Here is a 25,660-nt window from a genome sequence, read left to right as displayed (position 1 = left end):
TTCAGCGTTCGGGAGGCTGTTGAGAAGCGCTGCCACCCGGCTGTCACCTTTGCAGAAGAGCCGTGGAGCTGTTGGCTGGTCAGGAGGCTCAAACGGAGGTGGGGAATCCCAATAGGGAATTCCATGGGCGGAGCTTTGACGTCACGGAGATGTCCTTCCTGGCCGGCCGAAACATGGACTCCAGGAAGGACATCTTCGTGACGTCAAAGCTCTGCCCATGGAATTCCCTATTGGGATGCCCCACCTCCGTTTGAACCTCCTGACTGGCCAACAGCTCTGCGACTCTTCTGCAAAGATGACAGCCGGGCGGCAGCGCTTCTCGGTGGCCTCCCGAACCCGAACGCCGAACCCGAACTTTTGCCAAACTTCCAGGTGCGGCGTTTGAGAGAATGCCAAGAAGCCCCCCAGCTGTTTCAAAAGGTGACAGCCGGGCAGCGCCGCCTAGCACAGCGCCGTTTTTGCGATTTTTTCCCCCTTGCACGCATTAATCCATTTTACATTGTTTCCTATGGGAAACATTATTTCATCTTACGAACCTTTCGCCTTACGAACCTCCTCCTGGAACCAATTAAGTTTGTAAGACAAGGTATCACTGTATTTTGAGGAGTGAAGGACTCTTCTTGTGAAATATTTCTGGATTCTCTCAATTGTATTAATGTCTGATATGCAATGCGGGTTCCAGACAGGTGAGCTATATTCCAGAATTGGTCTAACAAATGTTTTATAAACTCTGGTTAGCAGTGTAATGTTGCCAGAGAAGAAGCTACGTAAGGTTAGATTAATAACTCTTAGTCCTCCCATTTAGGACTATTGCTTGTATCCTAAGATTTTTATTAATATTGATTGTTTCTTCATTGCTTATTTGACCCCTTTGACAATCATTAAGTGTTGTACCACATGATTCTTGACAAATCTATATTTTCCTTTATGTACACTGAGAGCGTATGCACCAAGACAAATTCTTTGTGTGTCTAATCACAGTTGGCCAATAAAGAATTATATTCTTCTAGACCAGGAGTGTAAAATTCAGGGCCAGATGGGGCACTTAGGTCTGGCCTGGGGGTCATCCTGGAAAAGGGAACGACCAGCCTATGGTGCCTCTGCCAGTGAAAATGGAGCTCATGCGGGACAATTTCAGCCTACCGAAGCTCTGTTTTCACTGGCAGAGTGCTGCAGGAAGCCATCACAGCCGAAAACAGAGCTTGGGAGCACGTTTCTGCTGGCAGAGGGCTCGGGCCAGCACAGGCATTTTCAACATAGAAACATAGAAACATAGAAGATTGACAGCAGAAAAAGACCTTATGGTTCATCTAATCTGCCCTTATACTATTTCCTGTATTTTATCTCAGGATGGATATATGTTTATCCAAGGCATGTTAAAATTCAGTTACTGTGGATTTACCAACCAGGTCTACTGGAAGTTTGTTCCAAGCATCTACTATTCTTTCAGTAAAATAATATTTTCTCATGTTACTTCTAATCTTTCCCCCAACTAACCTCAGATTGTGCCCCCTTGTTCTTGTGTTCATTTTCCTATTAAAAACACTTCCCTCCTGAACCTTATTTAACCCTTTAACATATTTAAATGTTTCGATCATGTCCCCCCTTTCCCTTCTGTCCTCCAGACTATACAGATTGAGTTCATGAAGTCTTTCCTGATAAGTGTTATGCTTAAGACCTTCCACCATTTTTGTAGCCCGTCTTTGGACCCGTTCAATTTTATCAATATCATTTTATAGGTTAGGTCTCCAGAACTGAACACAGTATTCCAAATGTGGTCTCACCAGCGCTCTATACAGCAGGATCACAATCTCCTTCTTCCTGCTTGTTATATCTCTAGTGATGAGGGACGTCAAGCTGGCCACGTCCACTCTGGCCACACCCACCCAGCGCCCTGAGGTTAAACACAACCCTGATGCGGCTCTCAATGAAATCCAGTTTGATACTCCTGGCTTAGACATTCAAAATGAAAGCCCATCGCTACCTGGGATCAATAATCATATTGTTGAAGGTTGCAGTACGGGATCACACAAATGACTATATCTCCGCCAGTATTTTATCAGCAGATGTAACACTTTACCAATGTTCATTGGGAGCATGTGTGCATGTTCACACCAAATTTCATCAAAATCCATGATGATCAAACTAGGAGCACCAGACCACTTGTCATGGAATGACCCAGCCTAGAGTCTCTATGTAGCCACAAACGTCTATGTTCAACCTGTCTTGAATTCCGTTGACCATTATCTAATACTAAGATAGCACTAATTATTAGTTGAACTGTGCATAGACATGATTTAGTCATAAATCTGATTAATCACAACTTCACGTGTGGCTATGATCTTTCATGCTTGACAAATTTGGATTCTATTATTCAAAGGGTGGTCTTTTCTCCTAGCATCCAATTTTTTGGGGACCACTGTACTATTATTCAATTTTTAAATATTATTATTGTTTTCTTAATGGCAATATGTCATCCATTGCTATTCTAAAAGCAAGACTATTATTTAGTAGTAAGAGAAATTACTAAAGCAAGGCTGTTTGTGAAAAAGAATTTTTGCATCCTACAGAAATAACACTGTATTTATGACACAATACATTTAAGAGGAAACCTGAAATGATAAAAGGCTTAAACTACCTAAATACCTTATTAGGAGAAACTGAAGAAGTATACAAAGTTTCAGAGTTTTCTGACTAGCAAATAAGTATGTGCAACCTTTATTATTATTATTATTTTTATTACTATTATCTATTTATTTATTTGTTTGTTTGTTCGATTTTTATGCTGCCCTTCTCCTTAGACTCAAGACAGCTTACAACATGTTAGCAATAACACTTTTTAACAGAGCTATGCTATTGCCCCCACAATCCGGGTCCTCATTTTACCCACCTCGGAAGGATGGAAGGCTGAGTCAACCTTGAGCCGGTGATGAGATTTGAACCGCTGACCTACAGATCTGCAATCAGCTTCAGTGGCCTGCAGTACAGCACTCTACCTGCTGCGCCACCCCGGCCCATTATTATTATTATTATTATTATTATTATTATTATTATTATTATTATTATTACTCCTCTTTATCTTGATCAGTGAATATACAAAATAAAAATAAAGTATGTGTAACACAGTATGCAAATTAGCTTCTATTACAAAATACAAGCAAGGTATCTATATTTCTAATTAGTGTAATTAAAACAAGAAACACCTCCCCCCCAATCGATAACAGTTGAAAAGCATTGGTGTTAATGTTGTTAATTGTGTTTTAATCATTTGAAAACAGTCCAAACCATTTCCACCGAAACAACTCACCTGGATGAATGGTAATAAATCTGTTGTCTTTTGGTAAAGATGTTGATGCTGTTTCTGGCCTCCTTGGAATCTCACCAGTATATTGTTCATTAATGAATAGTGTCGGCACTTGGGTGGAACTGACTGTATTGAACTCAGTGTCTATTCCTGTAACTCCTTCTCCTCTTTCAGGAGTCCTACCTGTTGGTACAATATTTTGGCTTTGCTCATGATCAGATATAGTTTCATTTCCTCCCTCCTCCGTAGTCCTGTTGGGAGAAAGAGTGGTGTTTGCCACTTCACTATTATCCTGTGTTTCAGCAGCTTCGGTCACACCACTTTTTTCCTTTTTCTCGGAATCCTTTTCCCTCTCTTCTTCATGCTCTCTTTCGCCATCCTCGCTTTCACTTTTCTCATCTTTCTCCCCATCCTCAGCTCCTTCATTGTCTTTTGTGAGAGCGGAGTCGCTGTCCGGTGCTGGAGAAGACAATGCCTCGGTGGTAGCCACCACTGGCCTGGCCGACTGTTTATTAGTGGAGGCAGAAGTCGGGAGGCGGGTGGGCCACACCGTACTAGGGAAAGAAGAAATACCACTGCTACTAAATCCTAGACCGGCCAGTATGGTGCTAGTGACCACGGAAGCCACTGTAGCCTGGCTCCCGCTAGAGGAAGGCCCCATCCCCGTTGCCATGGAGACAAAAGAAAAGGGGAGGCCCGAAGAAGTCCATGTAGAAGACCCAGAACTGATGGGAGCCATGTCGGCTGAAGGTGCTGGCGAAGCTGTCGGCTTGAAGAAATCACGAGGGGGAACAAGAGAAGAAAACACAGCAGAAAGAGCATCAGTAGAGGTACCTGACATGCTACCTCGGCTCTTTTTTCCTTTTGTTCTCTTTTTCTTTCCAACCACTCCATTCTGCCCATTATTCTGTTTAAATAAGACAAGTATATTTCAACAGTTATAGTTAAAGCTAGCTGGCAGCAAGACAAAATTTACAAGACAAACAACACAAGAAGACATAAAACTGCTTATTATGTTTGAAAGAGGCCCTTCTGCTGTCCAATTACAGATGCAATTACTTTAATCTAGAAGATTAAGAACACCATCCCAAGCATATTTACTTCAATTGAAGACTTGCTACATTCACTGGTTGACCTCCAGGGAAATGAAGCCAGAATTGCTGTCTAAATAAGTCAAAAGAATGTATTTAAGGGAGCCCGTCATTCTTCTACTTCAATAATGCAGCTATAATCCAGTCACTTAAGGAAAACATGCTTACATTTAGAAATATATGGGACCTAAGAACAGCATTTTAGATTAGTTGTACATGGATATCTTTTGCCAAATCTGAACTAATTTTAAATCACCTAATGTTGCATTCTCTTCTGTTATTATAGGATGGTTCACATTTGTGTTCCATTTTGTAAAATGCATTTACAAAATATGTGTGGGAGGGATCAATTAAGTTTTTCTTTTTTCCGAGCAAGTGTTTTTAGGATATACAGTGGAACCCCGACATATGAAATTAATTGGTTCCGGAAGGAACCTCGTATGTCGAAGAGCTCGTAGGTCGATGCATTGTTTCCCATAGGAAACAATGGAAAAGTGATTAATGCGTGCAAGCCTGAGGGCTGAGGGGAAAAGACGTCGGCTGAGGGGTGCCCGGTGCTTCGGAGCCGGCATGGGGGGGCTTTCCATGCTGGCTCCGATCTTTTCAGACAGATCTTTTTAAACAGATGCGCCGATTCGCCGCTCACCCGGAGTGAGCGGAGAATCGGCGCGCCTGTCTGAAAAGCTCGTAGCTGGCATGGGGGGATGTTCCATGCCGGCTACGATCTTTTTAAACAGATGCGCCGATTCGCCGCTCACCCGGAGTGAGCGGAGAATCGGCGCGCCTGTCTGAAAAGCTCGCAGCTGGCATGGGGGGATGTTCCATGCCGGCTACGAGCTTTTCAGACAGGCGCGCCGATTCTCCGCTCACTGCTAAAAGCGGAGAATCGGCACGCCTGTCTGAAAAGATCGCCGCCGGTCCAGTGGGGTTTTGCAGCAACCTCCGAGCCCAGGTTGCTCGGAGATTGCTGCAAAACCCCACCAGACCGGCGGCGATCTTTTCAGACAGGCGCGCTTTCTCGAAAGGGCGGAGAAAGCCCTCTCTCGCAGCCTCCTGGCTGGGAGCACTTTCGCTGCGAGAGAGGGCTTTCTCCGTCCCTTTCGGGAAAGCCCTCTCTCGCAGCGAAAGTGCTCCCAGCCAGGGAGAGCGTTCAGATCCCCCCACCCCCAGCAGAAAGCGTTCAGATCCCCCCACCCCCAGCAGAAGCCAAGGACTCACCAAGCGCTGGATACAAACGGAGAAGAGCCAGGCTGGTTTGCTTTGCAGAGCCGAATAAAGCGTCACGCCCCCCTGACGCTTTTGGCGGCAAAAGAGCCCAGCATCGCTTCGGAAGTCGCCGAAAGCGTCAGAGGGGCATGACGCTTTATTCGGCTCTGCATCAGCTCGGAAGCAAAGCAAGCCAGGCCGGCTCTTCTCGGCTCGTATCCCGAATGGAAGCTCGTGAGTCGAGCAAAAATTTCTCTACTCTCCCAGCTCGTATCTCGAGTAGCTCGTAAGTAGAGCTGCTCGTATGTCAGGGTTCCACTGTAGTAATTGAATAAATGCCTCCTTAAAAAGTAAGCAGTTTGTAATATTAATAGCTTAAGTGTTTTCTTTAAGTTGCTTTGGATCTTCGCTCGACTTCACTGAAATATTTTCATGTTTCATTTTGGTATATATCTTGCTATGTTCATAGCTCCCAGTTAAAGCGGAGTCAAATTATCTATAGGAAGTTGATGCAGCTCCAAAAGAGGAAATAGATTATACTATTAAATTAAGATTGTGGCCCCATGTTCTTCATCATTATTTTTATTTAATGTACTGCAAGTCCCTGAAAAACCATGACTTTTTAAAAGAATGAATTAAAAGAAAAAGAAATAATAGAGAATGGGCAGGGAAAATATTAAAATTAACTTTGTTATGCTCAAAATAATTTACATCAACTATAACAGATCTCCAGATCTATTTCACTCAATAATCTATACTGCTACACTGCTCAAAAAAATAATAAAAGGAACACTTAACACAATATAACTCCAAGTAAATCAAACTTGTGTGAACTCAAACTGTCCACTTAGGAAGCAACACTGATTGACAATCAATTTCACATGCTGTTGTGCACATTCAAATTTGTACAGAACAAAGTATTCAATGATAATATTTCATTCATTCAGATGTAAGATGTGTTATTTGAGTTTTCCCTTTATTTTTTTGAGCAGTATATAACTTTATATATCATTAAAAAGTTATTTAGATATGTTGTACTATAGCAGTGGAACTCCAAACTGAAAATTATGTATTGTTTAAGATGGGGCCTAGACTGGCTGGAAACCCTGAGGCCCATTACAGATAGTTCTCAACTTATGACCATTCATTTAGCAACCATTTGAAGTTACGATGGTTCTGTAAAAAGTGACTTATGACCAGTCTTCACCCTTACAACAATTGCAGTGTCATTGTGCTCAAGTAATTGTGATCCTGGAGCTTGGCAACCAGCTCTCACTTACAATCATAGTTCCCTCTAAGCTGAGCAGTGAGCAATCGCTCACTTAAAAATCATCATCAACTCAGAGTTTTTCAAACCTGCCCAGAAGCCGAGAGGGAAAGAGTGAGAGGGAAGGAGAGAGAGAGGAAGAGAGGAAGAGAGAGAAACAGAAAAGAGAGAGGAAGGAAAAGAGAAAGAAAAAGAATGGGAGTAAGGAAGAGAGAAAGAAAATCAAAATCTAGTTTGAAACTAGCTCAACTATTTAAGTGGCATTTTGATATTGATAGAGTTGCCCTATTATGAGCTCACAGTTATAGACACACAGTACAGTATTTTATTTTGAAATTCTCTGAGGCAAAACAGGGTGGGTTTTTTATTTATTTATTTGTTTGTTTATTTGTTTGTTTATTTGTCTGTCTATCTATCTATCTATCTATCTATCTATCTATCTATCTATCTATCTATCTATCTAATATTTCTGTGCCTCCCAGTCCCAAAGGGACTGCCGCTCAGACACTATACTTTTCCGCCCACCCCCCAAAATAATTAGAGGGAACACTGCTTACAATGGCTGCATTTCCTGCAGTCATGTGAGTCATTGATTGGGGCCTTCCCAGTCAGTTTCCAAAAGTAAAATCAATTGGGAAGCTGGTAGGGAAGGTTGCAAGTCACAGTCAAGTGATGTCTTGCTTAATGACCACAATGATTCGTGTAATGACAATGACAAAAAAGTCATAACGCTGAGTGCGGTCACATGATGCCTTACTTAACGGTGAATGTTCTGGATCTAACCGTGGTCATAAATTGAGGACTACCTGCACATTTGGATAGTACCAGGCAGGGGCATGTATCATACAACACTGCCTCTCAGAGTGTTATCTATTCACTATGCCAGCATGAAATATCTGCTTGTCTGTGAATTGCATACATTTAGAGCAGCAATATGGGCAGTTTGGGATGAATTTAAATAAGAATAAACCTTCAAGTTATTTAAATTAATCTTACAGGAATTCCAATGTCCCTAATCATGGCATAAACATAGCTTAATGAGAAAAGATCCATCTTTTCACAATGCTTTGCCCATCTTAATTGAGTTTATAAAAGAGTGATTAAATGACGCTATGTAATCCATGGTAAGTACCTTGAAAGCATGCTATCACAATTATATTTCAAAAGAGATAAGCTAAATAATGACCTTGTAGGATAATATCAAAACTAAATGGCTACCAGGGATGTTCAAGTTAATTTTTACACAAATTAATATGTATGTTAATGGCTAGATTTGCCCAACCTATTGGTACAGAATGGATAGTGACAAATAACTAACATGGTAAAAGCCAAGCAGCTATTAGAAGGATCCATCAGATGGCAATTTGGACCAGAATGTTATGGGCATGCTTTACACTTAAATGTGATAACTTATAAGTGATAAATATGCACATATACACACATAACACATTCTCCAGAGGTTCCTGTAATTGTGTTATTTTCTCTCAAGATTCACTCTACTCTCTTGGAAAATAGAAGAAGATAGATTGAATATATAACTCTGGTTCCTTTAGCGAAATGTGAGGAAATTTCTAGATGACCTATACATGATAGGGTATAATTGCTAGCTAGCATTGGTGGTGGTATGGGGAACTCTATCCTCAACACACCTGAAGGGCATCAGACTGGACAAGACAGATCAAACTTTTTTGTCACAAAAGCCCAGCATAATTTTGGGTTCCAAGTAAAACTGAACAAAATTGGCTACCAAATTATCTGGCTGCTAATTTAGTCCACCGAAAATTATCTGAACATACTGTAGATAGTATAATGTTCTTCAGGGCAATCTTTGGCTTACAAAAACTATTTTTATAACACATTAATTAATACTCAAGAGTACAATGGTTCCAACATGTGTGAACTTGCAGACCTAATCTTAATCAACCAGTGTTGATAGCTCAGAACACCCAATCCAAAAATTTGGACTTTTATGAGGTTATTTATTACACTATACTGCCACCTGCTGGAGAAGATGTTATAAATGCTTTATAATCCTTTTAGTAACACATCTCACTTACCACTCCTGTTTTTACTATTCTGGTCCCCTCAAAAATTCGAGTTGTGTTATCTGGACAGAGAGTGAGGAAGAGAAAAGAAGGTTTGATTATAAAACCATGATGCATTTAGAAAACATTTATTTAGAAACTGTGATCAAGAAATTAAAAATCAAGAGAAGACAGTATATTTATAGCTCAAGGTTGAACTGTGAGTTCTTGATGGATGCAGAGCTTTAAAAATCCCATTGAGACAATTAAATATTACAACTACTCATACTGAAGAACAACAGCAGTATTACAAATAAATGATTCTTAAATCTGTGAAGCATTTTTTTAGTTTGTTTTTCTATTAATTGCATTTTTATAACCCATAAATCCATATAATTTGGTTTTTATCCTCAATCAAAACATTTCATGGTTAATTTTAAACTCTTTTACTTCTCTACCAGTATATAATTTCCATAGCAGACTTTCCCAACCTCTAGATATATTTGAAATTTAGGAAGCTGCAATCCCAAAAGATCAAGAGACCATAGATTGCAGAAATCAGCTTTAAAATAAACTGGTGCTTTGCTATTTAAATCTGAGTGCCAATTAACTATACAAAACACACAGTGAGAAGATTTTAGATAAGTGCCATGAAAGCAATCTTAATGACTGTGGTACCGTGCTACTTGTTAAACTAAGCAGGCTGTAAAATTGGATTGGAGATGCTTTTGATGCTCACAATATAATGGATATAATGGACTACATCAAAAGATTTCTATATAAACAATATATATATATAAACCATAATTTATAAATTCTAAAACTTTAAACAAAAAACCCCAAAACAAATTACAACTGTGCTTTTTTTTTTTTTTTTACATAAACAAGGTTAAACAAACAATCAAATAAACAGACTATAGAAATTACAGGTATTAGGTAACTAGATGTTGTTAGAGACCCAGATTGGTCTTCAAATTACTGTTTTTGGAATTAAAATTGTGCAATCGACCTTGACCAGCATGACTATCCATGCTTTCATTATCATAAACACCCACAAAATCAAAAAGTCATCCCTCCTGATTTAAATACTTTTAGTTCCCAATAAAGGCAGATGTGCTAGGCTTAGATTGCTAACAGTCCCCATTAAAAATGGGGCTGAAGAATCTCTTGTGGTGCATTTTTAACATGATAGAAAGTCCAAAGGAAAGAACAAGGATTAATTGATGTAATTCTGCACCAAAGGAATCCTTTTTTCCTCTTCAAAGCTAACAGTTCCCTGTTTTTCAGCCTGACAGGCCCATTTATTTCAAACCTATTAAACTACTTAGATAGAGTTGGTATGTGACAAAAATCCATCAAAGCTGTTCACGTCCTCGGTAAAAGAATAGTTGGAACATCAATTCTGCTTTCTGCTTCACTCAGTCACATGCGAAAAATAAAATAAAATAAGAAAAATCAGAATGTATGTATCTGTTACATCCACCTTTCCTGTACGAGGTACCTTTCCCTCATAGTATATTCATACAGTAACAGGGTGAAGCGAGTGGGCCTGAAATATAATGAGTGGCCCAAAGTAATTTTCATCTGTGGGAATTTGAACATTGCTTCTTTTGGGAGCTGCAGGATGAGATCCAAAAACCTCCATGCACACCAAGTTATTTCAATGTATACATGGGATCTTCTAATGATTTTTTGCTTTTCAACTTTGCACCCTTAAGAAAAGCCTTGCCTTACAGGAGCACCTCTATAAATCTCCTGGGAAATTAGACGTTTGCTGCTTCCTGGATCTGACACTGTGCTTGTTAGAATTCACGTAGCATCTCCTTTTCCGTGAGTCCTCAGTGACATTGAGCTATAAAAAGGCTAATATAGCTAAAGGTATTTAACTTAATGGCAGTGCTGTGGTTAAGCAAGATCACATACAGGATGCAAATACAGCTTAGGGAAAGTAGAGCAAGGAATTCCTCCCTACCGTGACGATCCTCAAGCACAGAGATAATTTAGTGTAAAAATACATCTTTACTCAGGCCACCGAACCACAGGAAGCAACGGCTGCAAATGCACACTGCCTCCAAACTCTCAGTGTAGATAGGTAGCCAACACTGATGATTACTGCTCACTTCTGTTTCAGTCGCAATGAGACTCCAAGCTTGGATGGAAATCCAGTCTCTTGCAAGCCCGCGATGCTGTAACTTAAATAAGCAAAGTTTTTCCCCTTTAAGCTATGTTTCTACTTCCCTTGAGTAGATGTAAACAGAGTTGGAGGTAAGCACAGTTCCTAAATCCTACAGCTGCTTGCAAACTTATTTCTCCTCCCCCCATATACTTTTGTTGGTTGAGAGAACGTCGCAGGGGTATAGGAAATTTGGATGGTGTTACCTTGAAAGAGCATTGTCTGGCTAAAATCACTGCGCATGTCATTTCGGCAAACTGCTTGAACTCTGAACAGATAAAGGATGTCAGGTGAGACATGGCTAATGATGGCTTTCTGTTTAAAAAAAATAGATGTTATTCAGTTTTATCCCTCCCAACAGGATGCTGAATGATCAGTCTGTAAAACACAAAAAAGTATACTTAGAACACAATTTACGGGAATGGCAAATTTATCTGAATAGAGAGAAAGTCCGCAGTAAAGGAACAGTGTGCCAAAGGATAGAGAAAAATCAATGCAATGTCACACTTTAGGCAGGAAGAAGTGTTACCCTTTCTGTAACATAAGCAAGCAACCTCCAATGGTTTAAGCCAAGTTAACCAGATTTCATAATATCATAAGGGCAGGTTATCTCCGGGACCGCCTTCTGCCGCACGAATCCCAGCGACCAATTAGGTCCCACAGAGTTGGCCTTCTCCGGGTCCCGTCAACTAAACAACGTCATTTGGCGGGACCCAGGGGAAGAGCCTTCTCTGTGGCGGCCCCGGCCCTCTGGAACCAACTCCCCCCAGAGATTAGAATAGCTCCCACCCTTCTTGCCTTTCGCAAGCTTCTTAAAACCCACCTTTGTCGTCAGGCATGGGGGAATTAAGATATTCTTTCCCCCTCGGCTTCCACAATTCATGTATGGTACGTTTGTATGTATGATTGGTTTTTAAAATAAGGGTTTTTAGCTTCTTTAGTATTGGATTGTCGCACGTTGTTTTTATTACTGTTGTTAGCCGCCCTGAGTCTACGGAGAGGGGCGGCATACAAATCCAATAAAATGAAACGAAATGAAATGAAATTTGCTGATGAAAGAAGAGGCAGTCGCAAATATCTGCCCCTATATACAGTGGTAGCTCGATACTCATCGTTAATTGTTGCCAGAGGCACAATAACTAGTAAAAATGATGAGTACCAAGCAAATCACATGATTTAACACGTGACCCTTTGCTTCGGCCAGAAAAGTTATAAAATCCTGCATGGGATAGAAAAGGAGGATAGAGAAAAATTCTTTTCTCTATCACACAATACGAGGGGGCACTTTAACCATAAATCCACACCCACCATCACATGACCATCAAACCACACCCACAGAGTGATAGTAAAAAAAATGAAACCCACTCCTGCTTTAAACCTTATTTGAAAAAGATGTCAAAGGGTTAAATAAGGTTCAGGAGGGAAGTGTTTTTAATAGGAAAGTGAACAAAAGAACAAGGGGGCACAATCTGAAGTTAGTTGGGGGAAAGATCAAAAGCAACATGAGAAAATATTATTTTACTGAAAGAGTAGTAGATGCTTGGAACAAACTTCCAGCAGATGTGGTTGGTAAATCCACAGTAACTGAATTTAAACATGCCTGGGATAAACATATATCCATCCTAAGATAAATAGTATAAGGGCAGACTAGATGGATCATGAGGTCTTTTTCTGCCATCAGTCTTCTATGTTTCTATGTTTCTAAGAATTTAGGGTCCTTTTACAAGATCCTCAAATTCATATGCAATAAAATAAAATAAATGCTGGCCAAAAGAAGCAAATTTTTTTCTGTGGGAAGAAAAAAATCTAATGCATAACCCACAAAAAACATTCTCTTTTGGATTTAAGGAATGTGTTTTAGATAATGTACTTAATTGTACATTATCGTGAGAAATACAAGCTGCCTGAAAATATATGGGTTTAAATGCAAAAATTATGAGAGTTAAAGAAACTGAAATTAATGCAGAAGTGGGATAAAACAGATTTGCAAGTGGATAACGTCAGGATTAGGGCCCTACCTGACATAATATTCCAAATTGCAGAGAGAAGTGTAATCAATGTAATGACTTTAACAATGTAAAACTGCTTAGTCACAGTGAATCTACGGATTGTAATGTAACCTGATTGGTTGACAAATGTATATACCATGATGCATCTTTGCATAGGTATGGCTTAGAGATATTGTGTGGCTTGTGGTGTCTGGCTTAGTGTGGCTGAAGAATATTGTGGCTGAAGACTTATAAGACCCTAACCCAGATCTAATAAATAATAATAATAATAATAATAATAATAATAATAATAATAATAATAGCTGTGTATTGTATCTGAGAATAGTGGATAGAATATTATGCGAGTATTATGTATAGTATCTACCAAAGAAATAGCTGCAGTGTAAATAGTGTAGTTTTGCTACGGAAGAAGTAAATATTTTCTTAAGAAACTCTGCAGTACTTGGCTCCAATTATCTTCAAGACTACAGTTCCTGATATCCTGATCTAAAGCAGACTCGCTAGCTGCTTTGGATATCTGGGTGGGCTAGCTACTGCAAAACCCTACTCCAACAGAATGAACACAGGCTTAGGTCAAGAATAAGACTGACTTGTCTACCCAGGTTGGGAGATTGGTCTTCCCACTCTCTTGTGGCCTGGTTGCCCACAGATAGTGAAAATGTCTACACCCCACTTTTTATTTTCTCTCCACGACAGTGCAAGAATAATCTTTAGGGAATAACATACAGGAGTTATAGGAAAAGAAAAAACCCATGCGTGGTGTAACAGCTAAGCCAGCCACTTAAAATAAAGACGTCCACTTGGATTGGCCACAGACTGAATTTGGCTGGAAAACTTGCCTTCTGAATGCCAACTAGCCTAGCATTCCTAACAGCTAAGCCATCAATCTTGAAGGAACCCAAGGAGTCGATAATGGGCCACAGATACACCTTGGAAAAGGATTCTACTTTTGTGACTAAATAATTCCCGTGATTAATGTTCGCTGTCGTTATTATTCATTAAAAGGATAAAATAGCATCTGTCTTAAGAGGGTGGAAAATGATGACAAGTTTAAAATGATGAAGCCCTAACCTTTACAGCTCCTTCTGCAAGATTGCTTTATGATTTCATGAAGCAGTAGATTCCCTCATATGACCCAGATAGTGTTGAAAGCATAAATGAAAAATTAAGTATAAAAGAGCCTTAATCTAAGAAGGAAGGAAAGACATATTATTCTAAAATTGATCGAATGGCACCCAAGGAGGATGTACTGTATTTGCAAAGAAGCAAAATATAACTATCATTAGGAATTTAACTTCACTGTGCCTGCATTTTTATGTGCAATGCAGCGACCAATTATATTATAGCGAATAGCATTTAGACTTATATGCCACTTCATCGTGCTTTTACAGCCCTCTCTAAGCGGTTTACAAAATCAGCATATTGACCCCAACAATCTGGGTCCTCATTTTACCCACCTCGGAAGGATGGAAGGCTGAGTCAACCTTGAGCCGAGGTGAGATTTGAACTGCTGAACTACAGCTAGCAGTTAGCTGAAGTAGCCTGCAGTGCTGCACTCTAACCACTGCGCCACTCCGGCTCTATGTATTCTTCCAGAAACTTTCTTTGATTAATAAACTGAGCCTTCACAAAATGGAATGTGTTATTCTCCTTCTTTATGTGTGGAATTTTAAGGACATTGGTAATTGTTGCTTGCCTCTGGGTTGATATTCCAATTTACATGTGGATTTCACGAGTTGTGCTGATGTTTCTTGTTAAATCTTAGCGGCTTCTTCATTAGACAATCACTATTATTATTATTATTATTGTTGTTGTTGTTGTTGTGGTTAGCTCTGGCCCAGCTCCTGCCCCAAGGACTGTGGATGTGGGGGAGACATCCACATGCCACAGACCTGTTTTGCTCCCGGTGGAATCTGCTGATGAAGGCTCCTCTGACCAAGAAGACATGAGTGACAGGGAGGAGGAGAGTGTGGCAGACAGCTCAGAAGGAGATCAATTATCTCTCTCCTTGGATTCGAAACAAGAGTTAATGATACAGCCACGCATGCGGAGAGCGATGCATAGGCAGCAACAACTGAGAGATTATTATCAAAGAAAATGAGGCCACCTGTGGTTGGGTGGGGCTGTGGTAATTAGTGAGGCTGCTATAAAGAGCAGTGTGTGGGTTTGGCCGTTGTGGAGGATTATCTGATAGTTGTGTTTCGTGCCTGCCTTGCTGACTTCGACCTTGGTGTGTTGCTTTTTCTCCGCTTTGAAACTAAAGCAGAGCAAAGGGTGTTTCACTTTGTGAATTGCCTCACGGCTGCAAGCTAAGTTATCGCAGAACTGATAAGGAACTTGTACAAATTACCAATTTGTTTGGTGATGAGTGCTCTTTGCTAAATAAAAAGAGTGCTTAGTTTAAGTGAATTTACGTTATAAAGAACATTGTTTTGAATTTTTAAATGTGTGTGTGTCTGAAATTTGTACCTGTGAATTTTCGGGAGGATTCTACCAGAGAGCCCGACAGAACAATTATTATTATTATTATTATTATTATTATTATTATTATTATTATTATTATTAATTAGATTTGTATGCTGCCCTTCTCCGAAGACTCGGGGCGGCTCACAGAATAGATACAAACATAAGCATCTAGCACTATGCTTAGAAAGCAAAGAATAGGCTTCCGGTAAAGCCAATGCCTTCCAGGTCCTAGCTGCACATGATTCTGAAAACTTAACCCAGTTAGCATGAAAAATCTCAGGGTACTGCCAGTAATTTGCAAAACCATAAGGAAATCTCAGGTGGGCATTCCAGGTAAAGTGTAGGACAAAAGCATTGATTTTAGTACAACCATCCAAACTGGTTTCCTAGAGGGCAACTTTTTTGAACTTTAGTACTCTCAACCGTTCACAGAAAGAATGAGATTAAGGTGGTTCCTTATTATGAAATGGAATCCAGATCTCATTGCCATCCATGTTATTACCAGAATTCAGTGCAAATTTGAAAATCGGTTTAAGCCCCTAGACCAGGTTGCAACCTTTTGGACATGGAGCGCCCAAACCGGAATGCATGCGCGGGAGCACCAGAAACCCAAAGAAACATGTGCGGGAGCATTCTTGCGTGAGATTTCACTGGCTGTGCATGCGCAGAAGCCAAATCTCATACTGACGGGCGTGCGCAAGTGCCATCATAAGTTCGTCATCTTGGCCCTAGACATTTTGTATCCATAATTTCAACTGAGGACAGAGAAAGCTATCTTAACACCAATAGCAATGTCAGACGGCTGTAGTTTTACCAGGTCCTTGTCACTGTCCTTAGTGAACGTCTTCTCCTTTTCATCTTCATTTTTACTCCAACTGTAGGAAATCATATAGTTCATAATGGGCGGGTGATAGATAATCTCCGGTTGATTCCAGGTTACCAGCAAGGCTGTTCTGTTAACGAGTTTCACCTTCATATTGACAGGAGGGGTACTGCAAACTAGACAAAAGGAGAAAAAGGAAAACATGATATGCTGTCGGCATATGGAATGAGACAACAGTTGCCAGCGAATTGTATAAAAAAATAATTTTGCAGTCAGACTTGATCTTGAATTGTATTCAACTGAGTATGCACGTACATACAGTTATTCTGACAGAATGACAATATAAACTTGTAAACACCTAAATCTAGAATTTCAGTCATTCCATTTCTGGCATGCTTGTGTCTCTATTGCCTTAGAATTGCCAAAGGGGAAATCTGAAGAGAGATGCTTAAAATAAGCTCTTCTGACCACGCTTTTGTTTTTGAAGTTTTTATTTTATATTGCAGCAGGAGAAAATATAATTAATGCAGATCCAGTGGACCAGGCATAAATAACATAATCGCAATCACTAAGATGACATGATTTGCCTTAAACTCTTTTACCAAAATGCATTTATGACAACATTATCAACCCTGTGACGTCTGTTTAACTGAAGCACTATGAATATTGCTGCCTGAGTATATTTTCAGAATGAAACACTCCTTATAACTTCTTAAATTTGGATATCAAATTTATGTCACGGGAAAGAAATCTAGATGCACATTTCTCTTTCTCAGGTTTAACAACAAATTGCCTGACAATTGAATCTGAAAGACACATAGATCTATCTATCTATCTATCTATCTATCTATCTATCTATCTATCTATCTATCTATCTATCTATCTATCTATCTATCTATCATCTATCTTTTATATATACTTTTTTTAAATATTAGATTTGTATTACTATTATATTGTTTTTGTTATTGTTGTGAGCCGCCCCGAGTCTTCGGAGAGGGGTGGCATGCAAATCTAATAAATTATTATTATTATTATTATTATTATTATTATTATTATTATTATTTGTCTTTCTGTCTATCTATCTAGCTATTTATCATCTATCTTTTATATATACTTCTTTTTAATATTAGATTTGTATTACTATTATATTGTTTTTGTTATTGTTGTGAGCCGCCCCGAGTCTTCGGAGAGGGGTGGCATACAAATCTAATAAATTATTATTATTATTATTATTATTATTATTATTATTATTATTATCATCGTCTGTCTGTCTGTCTGTCTGTCTGTCTGTCTGTCTGTCTGTCTATCTATCTATCTATCTATCTATCTATCTATCTATCTATCTATCTATCATCTATCTTTCATATATACTTTTTTAAAATATTAGATTTGTATTACTATTATATTGTTTTTGTTATTGTTGTGAGCCGCCCCGAGTCTTTGGAGAGGGGTGGCATACAAATCTAATAAATTATTATTATTATTATCATTATTATTATTATTATTATTATTATTGTCTGTCTGTCTGTCTGTCTGTCTGTCTGTCTGTCTGTCTGTCTGTCTGTCTATCTATCTATCTATCTATCTATCTATCTATCTATCTATCTATCTATCTATCTCTATCCATTTCTCCACCCACCTACCTTCCATTCATTCAATTTCTACAGTTGCCCATCTCAAGCAAAAAAACTCATCATAGATGTCAATGTAGCCAGAAAACAGGGTCCTTCACGCCTTAAGGGCCTCGGGTTTGGTACAAACTCAGGCCTTCAAGCTTCTACAGAAGACTGGCAGGGCTGGGGTAATCCTCAACTCTGAGAGGAGAGTAGGGTCTACAGAATGGATATGCTTTCTAGTTCCTAGGCACATTTTCTAGCTTCTGCCAGTTGACATTTCCTCTGGATCCTAAAAGTCATAATTCAAAACTGATTGTCCATGCATCTAACCTGCAGTAACTATGGGTTCCTCTATGTAGTAGTGAGGCTAACCCACCACTTGAGTCACTGAAAAAGTAAGACTATGACAAGGTTTTTTTTTTCCAAACTGGGACTAATTTTCCAGAATTCCTTTGCACTTATTAGTAAATTATTCTGTTAGCGGTAGCTCAATAGGTGTGGAGCCCCTCATGGAAGTCTATATTTTATAAATGATTACACTGGGGAACAATTTGTAACACAATTTCTGTTGAGTTTGATTTTTGAGCTTTTTTATAGTTAATTAGGCATGCTGGTTTCAAAACTGTAGTTAGTTTTCTTCTATCACGTCAAGTTTTTTCTCTAAAACTTATGAGAATTATGAGGTTATGAGGTTGCAACATGGGCATCGAATTGCATTTTTTACATAGCTATCTTGCTAACTTCTCGGAAAATCTTGGTGCAGTCAGTGATGAGGAGGATGAGCGATTCCACCAAGATTTGAAGGTCATGGTATCAAGGTAGATGGGATGTACATATGAAGGCTAAGAATTGTTAGAGCATCAAGCGAGAATGTCCACAGATTAAACACTCCAGAAAAAGCTATAAGCAAATTTTTTTACCTTAATATATATAATTATCGTTCAATAAAAAAAACAACTATTTGTATGAACACAATTTAACTTGCAGCAACTATTTTGGCCTTTGTATGAATAAAATTAGTCTTTGTAAACAGTATATTTGGTAAGCTTTTACTTTCTTTTATATGCACAATATGTCTGACTTTTGAGGCTATCCTTTGGAATTAAAAGTTGACGTGATAGACAAAAACTGTGTTTATTTTTGGCCAAAAGTTAGCTGAAAACAAGTCACAGATTTAAGACAACGGAATTGCTGTTCCCCTGTGTTATAAATGTGGGAGTATAGATCATCATACAGGATTTTCAGCAGCAGAAGAAATCACTGCAACCACATCAAATTATTTCTAATATTAAGGAATGGCCGGATTAGAGATCATAACTCAGCAATCATAGATTTATGAGGAAAACCCCAGAGTAAATATATACCAATTCTAAGAGGAAGTCAGGTGAGAAGATATGTCATGTTTGTGAAACTAACTGCTGAACCTCTGAATCATATAGCCAGAATCTTTCCCTACACTCTTAAGTGACAGAAATAAATATATCTTAATGGTAAACGCTAGATGGCACTAATAGGCTACTGATAAAAATCACATCCCCTCCTCCTCCCCAAGAGTTATTTTTAAGATAGGAATCCATGATTCCAGATTTCTGATGCTCTTGATATATTCCAAATCCATTGTCCCTGAGAATATCAGATAATGAGCTGCAGCGAGAGGGCCCTCTGACCACATCCCCAAAGTCAATAGGGTATATCGGGGCATCCAATCTTGGCCACATTAAAAGTTGTTGGACTTCAAGCATAGCTGGCTGTGGAATTCTGGGAGTTGAAGTCCACAAATCTTAGAGTTGCCAAGATTGGGTGTACACTGCCATTTTATACCATTCAAAACCCTTCTCCAGCATTGCTGAAATGATCCTTTTGTTGGCCATCAGGATTCATATCACCCACATTGCAGCTGCATCATGGACTAGTGTAGAGGGAGGACTGGCTGTATTAGTAATTGTAGTTCATCTTTCAGACTGATAAGCTTATGACCCATAGGAAAAACAGTTGGGGACTTGGGTTGATTTCGGGGAAGTTATTCAAAATTTAAGAGGAACATTGATATGCAATCTCCTATCTCCCTTTTCTTTGCATATACTTCTCTGTGCCTTCCGTGTTCTATATTATTCCATGTAATACAGTGATCCCTCGCCACTTCGTGGCCCACCTTTCAGAGCCTTGGTGCATCATGGGCTTTTATAAAATATTAATGGAAAAAAATATATCGCGGATTTTCGCTACTTCATGGGTTTTCTGCAGAACTCGCCTGCCTGAGACGCTACTTGCCTACATGAGATTGTAAACAGCACATGATTGGTTGATTGATGGAGAAGTGACCAACCAGAGAGTGCTGCTTTGTATCCTAGAGCCTGATTGGCTCAGTACAGTAGCGCATTGTTTACTTTTTGTCTGTGCGCAGCTTCCCCATCTCTGAGTCTGCTGTTTCACATGGAGCATCGTTTCATCTCATAGGTTTAGGAATCCAAAACATTTTACAATAAGTGTAAAGGTACAATACATGCACAGAACAGTATGGGAATGATTATTAAGGGAATGGGAAAGGTTTATGTAGCGCAATTGGACCAGAATATCTCCGGGACCGCCTTCTGCCGCACAAATCCCAGTGACCGATTAGGTCCCACAGAGTTGGCCTTCTCTGGGTCCCGTCAACTAAACAATGTCGTCTGGCGGGTCCCAGGGGAAGAGCCTTCTCTGTGGCAGCCCCGACCCTCTGGAACCAGCTCCCCCCGGAGATTAGAACTGCCCCCACCCTCCTTGCCTTTGGTAAACTCCTTAAAACTCACCTCTGCCGTCAGGCATGGGGGAATTGAGGCATTCCCCCTCCCTCCCCCGGGCCTATATAATTTATGTATGGTGTGACTGTATGTATGACTGGTTTAATAATGGGGCTTTTAAATGTTTTTTAAATTTATTAGATTTGTTGTGAATTGTCTTATTGTATGCTGTGAGCCGCCCCGAGTCTAGGGAGAGGGGCGGCATACAAATCTAATAAATAAATAAAAGTGTGGGGGAAGGAGTCTTCGGAGAGGGGAGGCATACAAATCTAAATAATAATAATAATAATAATAATAATAATAATAATAATTATTATTATTATTATTATGCCTTAAAATAGTGTATAAATACTTAAATAAATATAACGTCCCTACTTCACAGATTTTCCTTTATCGCGGATGGTCCTGGAACGTAACACCCGTGATAAACAAGGGAACACTGTATATCTGAAGAGACGGATACCCATGAAATATGGCTGAGAACTTCCTTACATTAATTTAAACAGAAGAGCATGGAAAGCTTTCTTGAAAGAACAGAACAAAGCATTTTAATTACGCAGAGGTTACGTGCTGACAGTCTACAAGGGAGAGGCCGTGAACTCACAATAATGGCGAGAAGCATGTGACTTTACGGCATCCATCCAGCTTGTAAAACCATCACTGCACGTTATATCTGCAAATTCCATTCAATAGCTGTTAATCAACACTGTGGAATTAGGAAGTTCCCTTATCCTTTCCCCCCCCTCCTCTTGTAAAAAATAGAAACCTCCAAAAATGAGGAGGCTGGTGAAAGAATCTGAAAAATGAAGTCAAGAGGGTAAATTCCTTCGCAGTATCTTCCACATGGTTCCTCAGTTTTTTGAGACTCCACTGGAATATATAGTACAGTATCGGAATGGGCCAATCAAACCCAGGAAGAAGCCAGCATGCCTTTTTTAGTAGTAGCTGGGAAGCTGTAAAAGTTAAGAAGGCTTCCTGCAGGAAATAAGAAGCCTGTTCTAACGAGGAGAATAAAACGGAACAGAAGTCCTGGCAGAAATATTGTGCAGATGGTAAAAAGATACCTAGAAAAAGAACCCTAAGTCACATAGCCATTAAGGAAAACAACCAGAAGCTTTTAAACATATGTTCAAAACAATACACAGCCCTGCACTCCCCCAAAACCCAAAATAACCATAGAGGGTGATTGGGCCACCAGACAATGAAGAATGAAAGGGATACTGAAAGAAGGGAAGAAGGCTACCATGAAGGGTTTTGGATTTGCAGCTGCCTGTGCTATATAAGATAGGAACAGAGAGAGCCAACCGTGTCTTGAAATTGGAACAGAGTAATAGAAACCTTCCCTTCACTCAGTGGTAATGGGTTTAAAAAGCTCAAAGAATCAAAATAGAGGGGACATTTTCTCAGAGAAAAGAAGGAAACCAGAAGTAGAATTTCTCAAAAGATCGATGTCCATAAATGATCATGATATGGAGACTGAAACTGAGCTGGCTGAATCTGCAGATGACATCATAGTATTCAGGGTGGTGGGGAAAAAACCAAACATAGAAGATTGACGGCAGAAAAAGACCTCAAGGTGAACGAATCATGCACAATATGTTTTTCATGTATTATTATTGTTTTTAATGTATTATTAATTGGATTGTTATTACTGTTTCCTGTTTTTCTGTACATGCTGTGAGCCGCCCCAAGTCCTCGGAGAGGGGCGACATACAAATCCAATTAAATCTTAAATCTTATAGGGAGTAAATGGTCAGAGATAAGTTCCTCCCCTCAAAATACAACAGGACAAGCATAGCGGAAGGAGATTTAGAAGAAACGTAAGAAAGAGCTTCTTCCTACAGCATATAATTAACTATTGGAATTTATTAGCACACGGTGCGATAATGACTATTATCCTGGATGGTTTTAAACGCAGGTTGGATAAATAGCAATAACAATAGCACTTAAGTCTTACCCACCACAGTGCTTTTACAGTCCACTCTAAGCTGTTTACAGAGTCAGCATATTGCCCCCCAACAATCTGGGTCCTCATTTTACCCACCTCGGAAGGATGGAAAGCTGAGTCAACCTTTAGTGACAGTCGGACAAATAACAGAAGCATTTAAAAATGTTAACGAATAACAAATAATTACAACAGTTTATTCACACTACCATTTTCACCAATTTTATTATTTATTTATTATTTGGATTTGTATGCCGCCCCTCTCCGAAGACTCGGGGCGGCTCACAACAAGTGAAACAATCATGATAATCCAATTAATTAAAATATTTAAAGATTTAAGAAAAACCCCATATACTAACAGACACACACACAAGCATACCATGTATAAATTAAACGTGCCCAGGGGAGATGTTTAATTTCCCCATGCCTGATGGCAAAGGTGGGTCTTAAGGAGTTTACGGAAGGCAGGAAGAGTAGGGGCAGTTCTAATCTCCGGGGGGAGTTGGTTCCAGAGAGCCGGTGCCGCCACAGAGAAGGCTCTTCCCCTGGGGCCCGCCAACCGACATTGTTTAGTTGACGGGACCCGGAGAAGGCCCACTCTGTGGGACCTAATCGGTCGCTGGGATTCGTGCGGCAGGAGGCGGTCTCGGAGATATTCTGGTCCGATGCCATGAAGGGCTTTAAAGGTCATAACCAACACTTTGAATTGTGACCGGAAATTGATTGGCAGCCAATGCAGACTGCGGAGTGATGGTGAAACATGGGCATACCTAGGTAAGCCCATGACTGCTCTCGCAGCTGCGTTCTGCACGATCTGAAGTTTCCGAACACTTTTCAAAGGTAGCCCCATGTAGAGAGCATTACAGTAGTCGAACCTCGAGGTGATGAGGGCATGAGTGACTGTGAGCAATGAGTCCCGGTCCAGATAGGGCCGCAACTGGTGCACCAGGCGAACCTGGGCAAACACCCCCCTCGCCACAGCTGAGAGATGGTTTTCTAATGTGAGCTGTGGATCGAGGAGGACGCCCAAGTTGCGGACCCTCTCTGAGGGGGTCAATAATTCCCCCCCCCAGGGTAATGGACGGACAGATGGAATTGTCCTTGGGAGGCAGAACCCACAGCCACTCCGTCTTATCCGGGTTGAGTTTGAGTCTGTTGACACCCATCCAGGCCCCAACAGCCTCCAGGCACCGGCACATCACTTCCACCGCTTCGTTGACTGGGCATGGGGTGGAGATGTAAAGCTGGGTATCATCGGCATATTGATGACACCTCACCCCAGCGGTTTCATGTAGATGTTAAATAGCAAGGGGGAGAGGACCGACCCCTGAGGCACCCCACAAGGGAGAGACCTCGGAGCCGACCTCTGACCCCCCACTAACACCGACTGCGACCGGCCAGAGAGGTAGGAGGAGAACCACTGGAGAACAGTGCCTCCCACCCCCAACCCCTCCAACCGGTGCAGAAGGATACCATGGTCGATGGTATCGAAAGCCACTGAGAGATTGAGAAGCACCAGGACAGAGGATAAACCCCCGTCCCGGGCCCGCCAGAGATCATCCATCAACGCGACCAAAGTGGTTTCCGTGCTGTAACCGGGCCTGAAACCCGACTGTCGGGGACCTAGATAATCGGCTTCTTCCAAGGACCGCTGGAGCTGGAGTGCCACCACCATCTCGACAACCTTCCCCATAAAGGGAAGGTTGGAGACTGGACGATAGTTATTAAGTACGGCTGAGTCCAGGGAAGGCTTCTTGAGGAGGGGGTACAAGAGCGCTTCTATAGAGTGTTGGAAAGACTCCCCTCCCCAAGGAAGCGTTGGTAATCTCCTGGGCCCAGCTCCGTGTCACCTCCCTGCTGGCCGAGACCAACCAGGAGGGACACGGATCCAGTAGACAGGTGGCGGAACTCACAGCTCCAATGGCCTTGTCCACTTCATCAGGTGTCACCAGATCAAACTCTTCCCAGACAGGTGGACAAGTACGTGCCCCAGTCACCTCGACTGACTCGTTGTCAGTCGACTCTGTTTTACAATTGGAGTCAAGGTCGGCCTGGATCTGAGCGACTTTATCAGCGAAAAACGTGTTAAACTCCTCGGCACTACTCTGCAAGGGCTCCCCAACTCCCCCCTGATTAAGAAGGGAGCGGGTCACCCTAAACAGAGCAGCCGGGCGGGATTCCGCTGATGCAATCAAGGCGGCATGGTACGCGCATCTTGCCGCCTTGAGCGCCACTTTGTAAGTCTTAATAAAAGCTCTTACAAGTGTTCGATCAGATTCAGACCTACTCTTCCTCCATCGCTTCTCTAGACGTCTCTTTTGTTACGACTACATCATTCTTTTTCTAATTTAATTTTCAAAATGAAAACAATTAGTAAACAGTATTTTTTTTGGGGGGGGGTGTCAATGCTCAGAAGGCATGCAAGTTGAGATTGGTAATCAGGAATTGTTTGTAGCAGAGGTGGCTTTATTTGTAAGCCTCCATTTTGCTTTTAAAAAAAAGAATTGTAAGAATAATCAATTTTCAGGACAAACACAGTGGTACCTCTACCTAAGAAAGCCTCTACTTACGAACTTTTCCATATAAGAACTGGGTGTTCAAGATTTTTTTACCTCTTCTCAAGAACTATTTTCCACTTATAAACCTGAGCCTCCGAAACTGTAACCGGAAAAGGTGGGGAGAAGCCTTGTGGGGCCTCTCTAGGAACCTCCTGGGAGGAAACAGGGCTGGAAAAGGCGGGGAGAAGCCTCCATGGGGCCTCTCTAGGAATCTCCTGGGAGGAAACAGGGCCTCCATCCTCCCTGTGGTTTCCCCAATCACACACATTATTTGCTTTTACATTGATTCCTAAGAGAAAAAATGCTTCTTCTTACAAACATTTCTACTTAAGAACCTGGTCATGGAACAAATTAAGTTCGTAAGTAGAGGTACCACTGTAACTGTATGGGCTGGACAA

The 25,660-nt window shown here is 40.6% G+C and overlaps 1 protein-coding gene across 3 annotated transcripts in view; it reads right to left on the bottom strand.

Moving 5' to 3' along the window:
• The window catches only part of PTPRG (protein tyrosine phosphatase receptor type G), a 922,721-nt gene that overhangs the window by 130,435 nt on the left and 766,626 nt on the right, over positions 1-25,660 (bottom strand). For 2 of the 3 annotated variants that reach the window (XM_070738149.1, XM_070738150.1), the window contains exons 9-12: positions 16,355-16,539; positions 11,272-11,380; positions 8,926-8,975; positions 3,308-4,211 (exon numbers count right to left, since the gene is read on the bottom strand). In XM_070738149.1, coding sequence (XP_070594250.1) covers positions 3,308-4,211; positions 8,926-8,975; positions 11,272-11,380; positions 16,355-16,539 — 1,248 coding nt within the window. The remainder of the gene's footprint in view (positions 1-3,307; positions 4,212-8,925; positions 8,976-11,271; positions 11,381-16,354; positions 16,540-25,660) is intronic. The other variant, XM_070738152.1, reaches the window with a different exon arrangement.

This window comes from Erythrolamprus reginae, chromosome 2 (assembly GCF_031021105.1).
Source record: "Erythrolamprus reginae isolate rEryReg1 chromosome 2, rEryReg1.hap1, whole genome shotgun sequence".
Lineage (NCBI taxonomy): Eukaryota > Metazoa > Chordata > Lepidosauria > Squamata > Dipsadidae > Erythrolamprus > Erythrolamprus reginae.
Note: the sequence above shows the minus strand (reverse complement) of the source record. Positions and strands in the feature narration are given on the sequence as shown.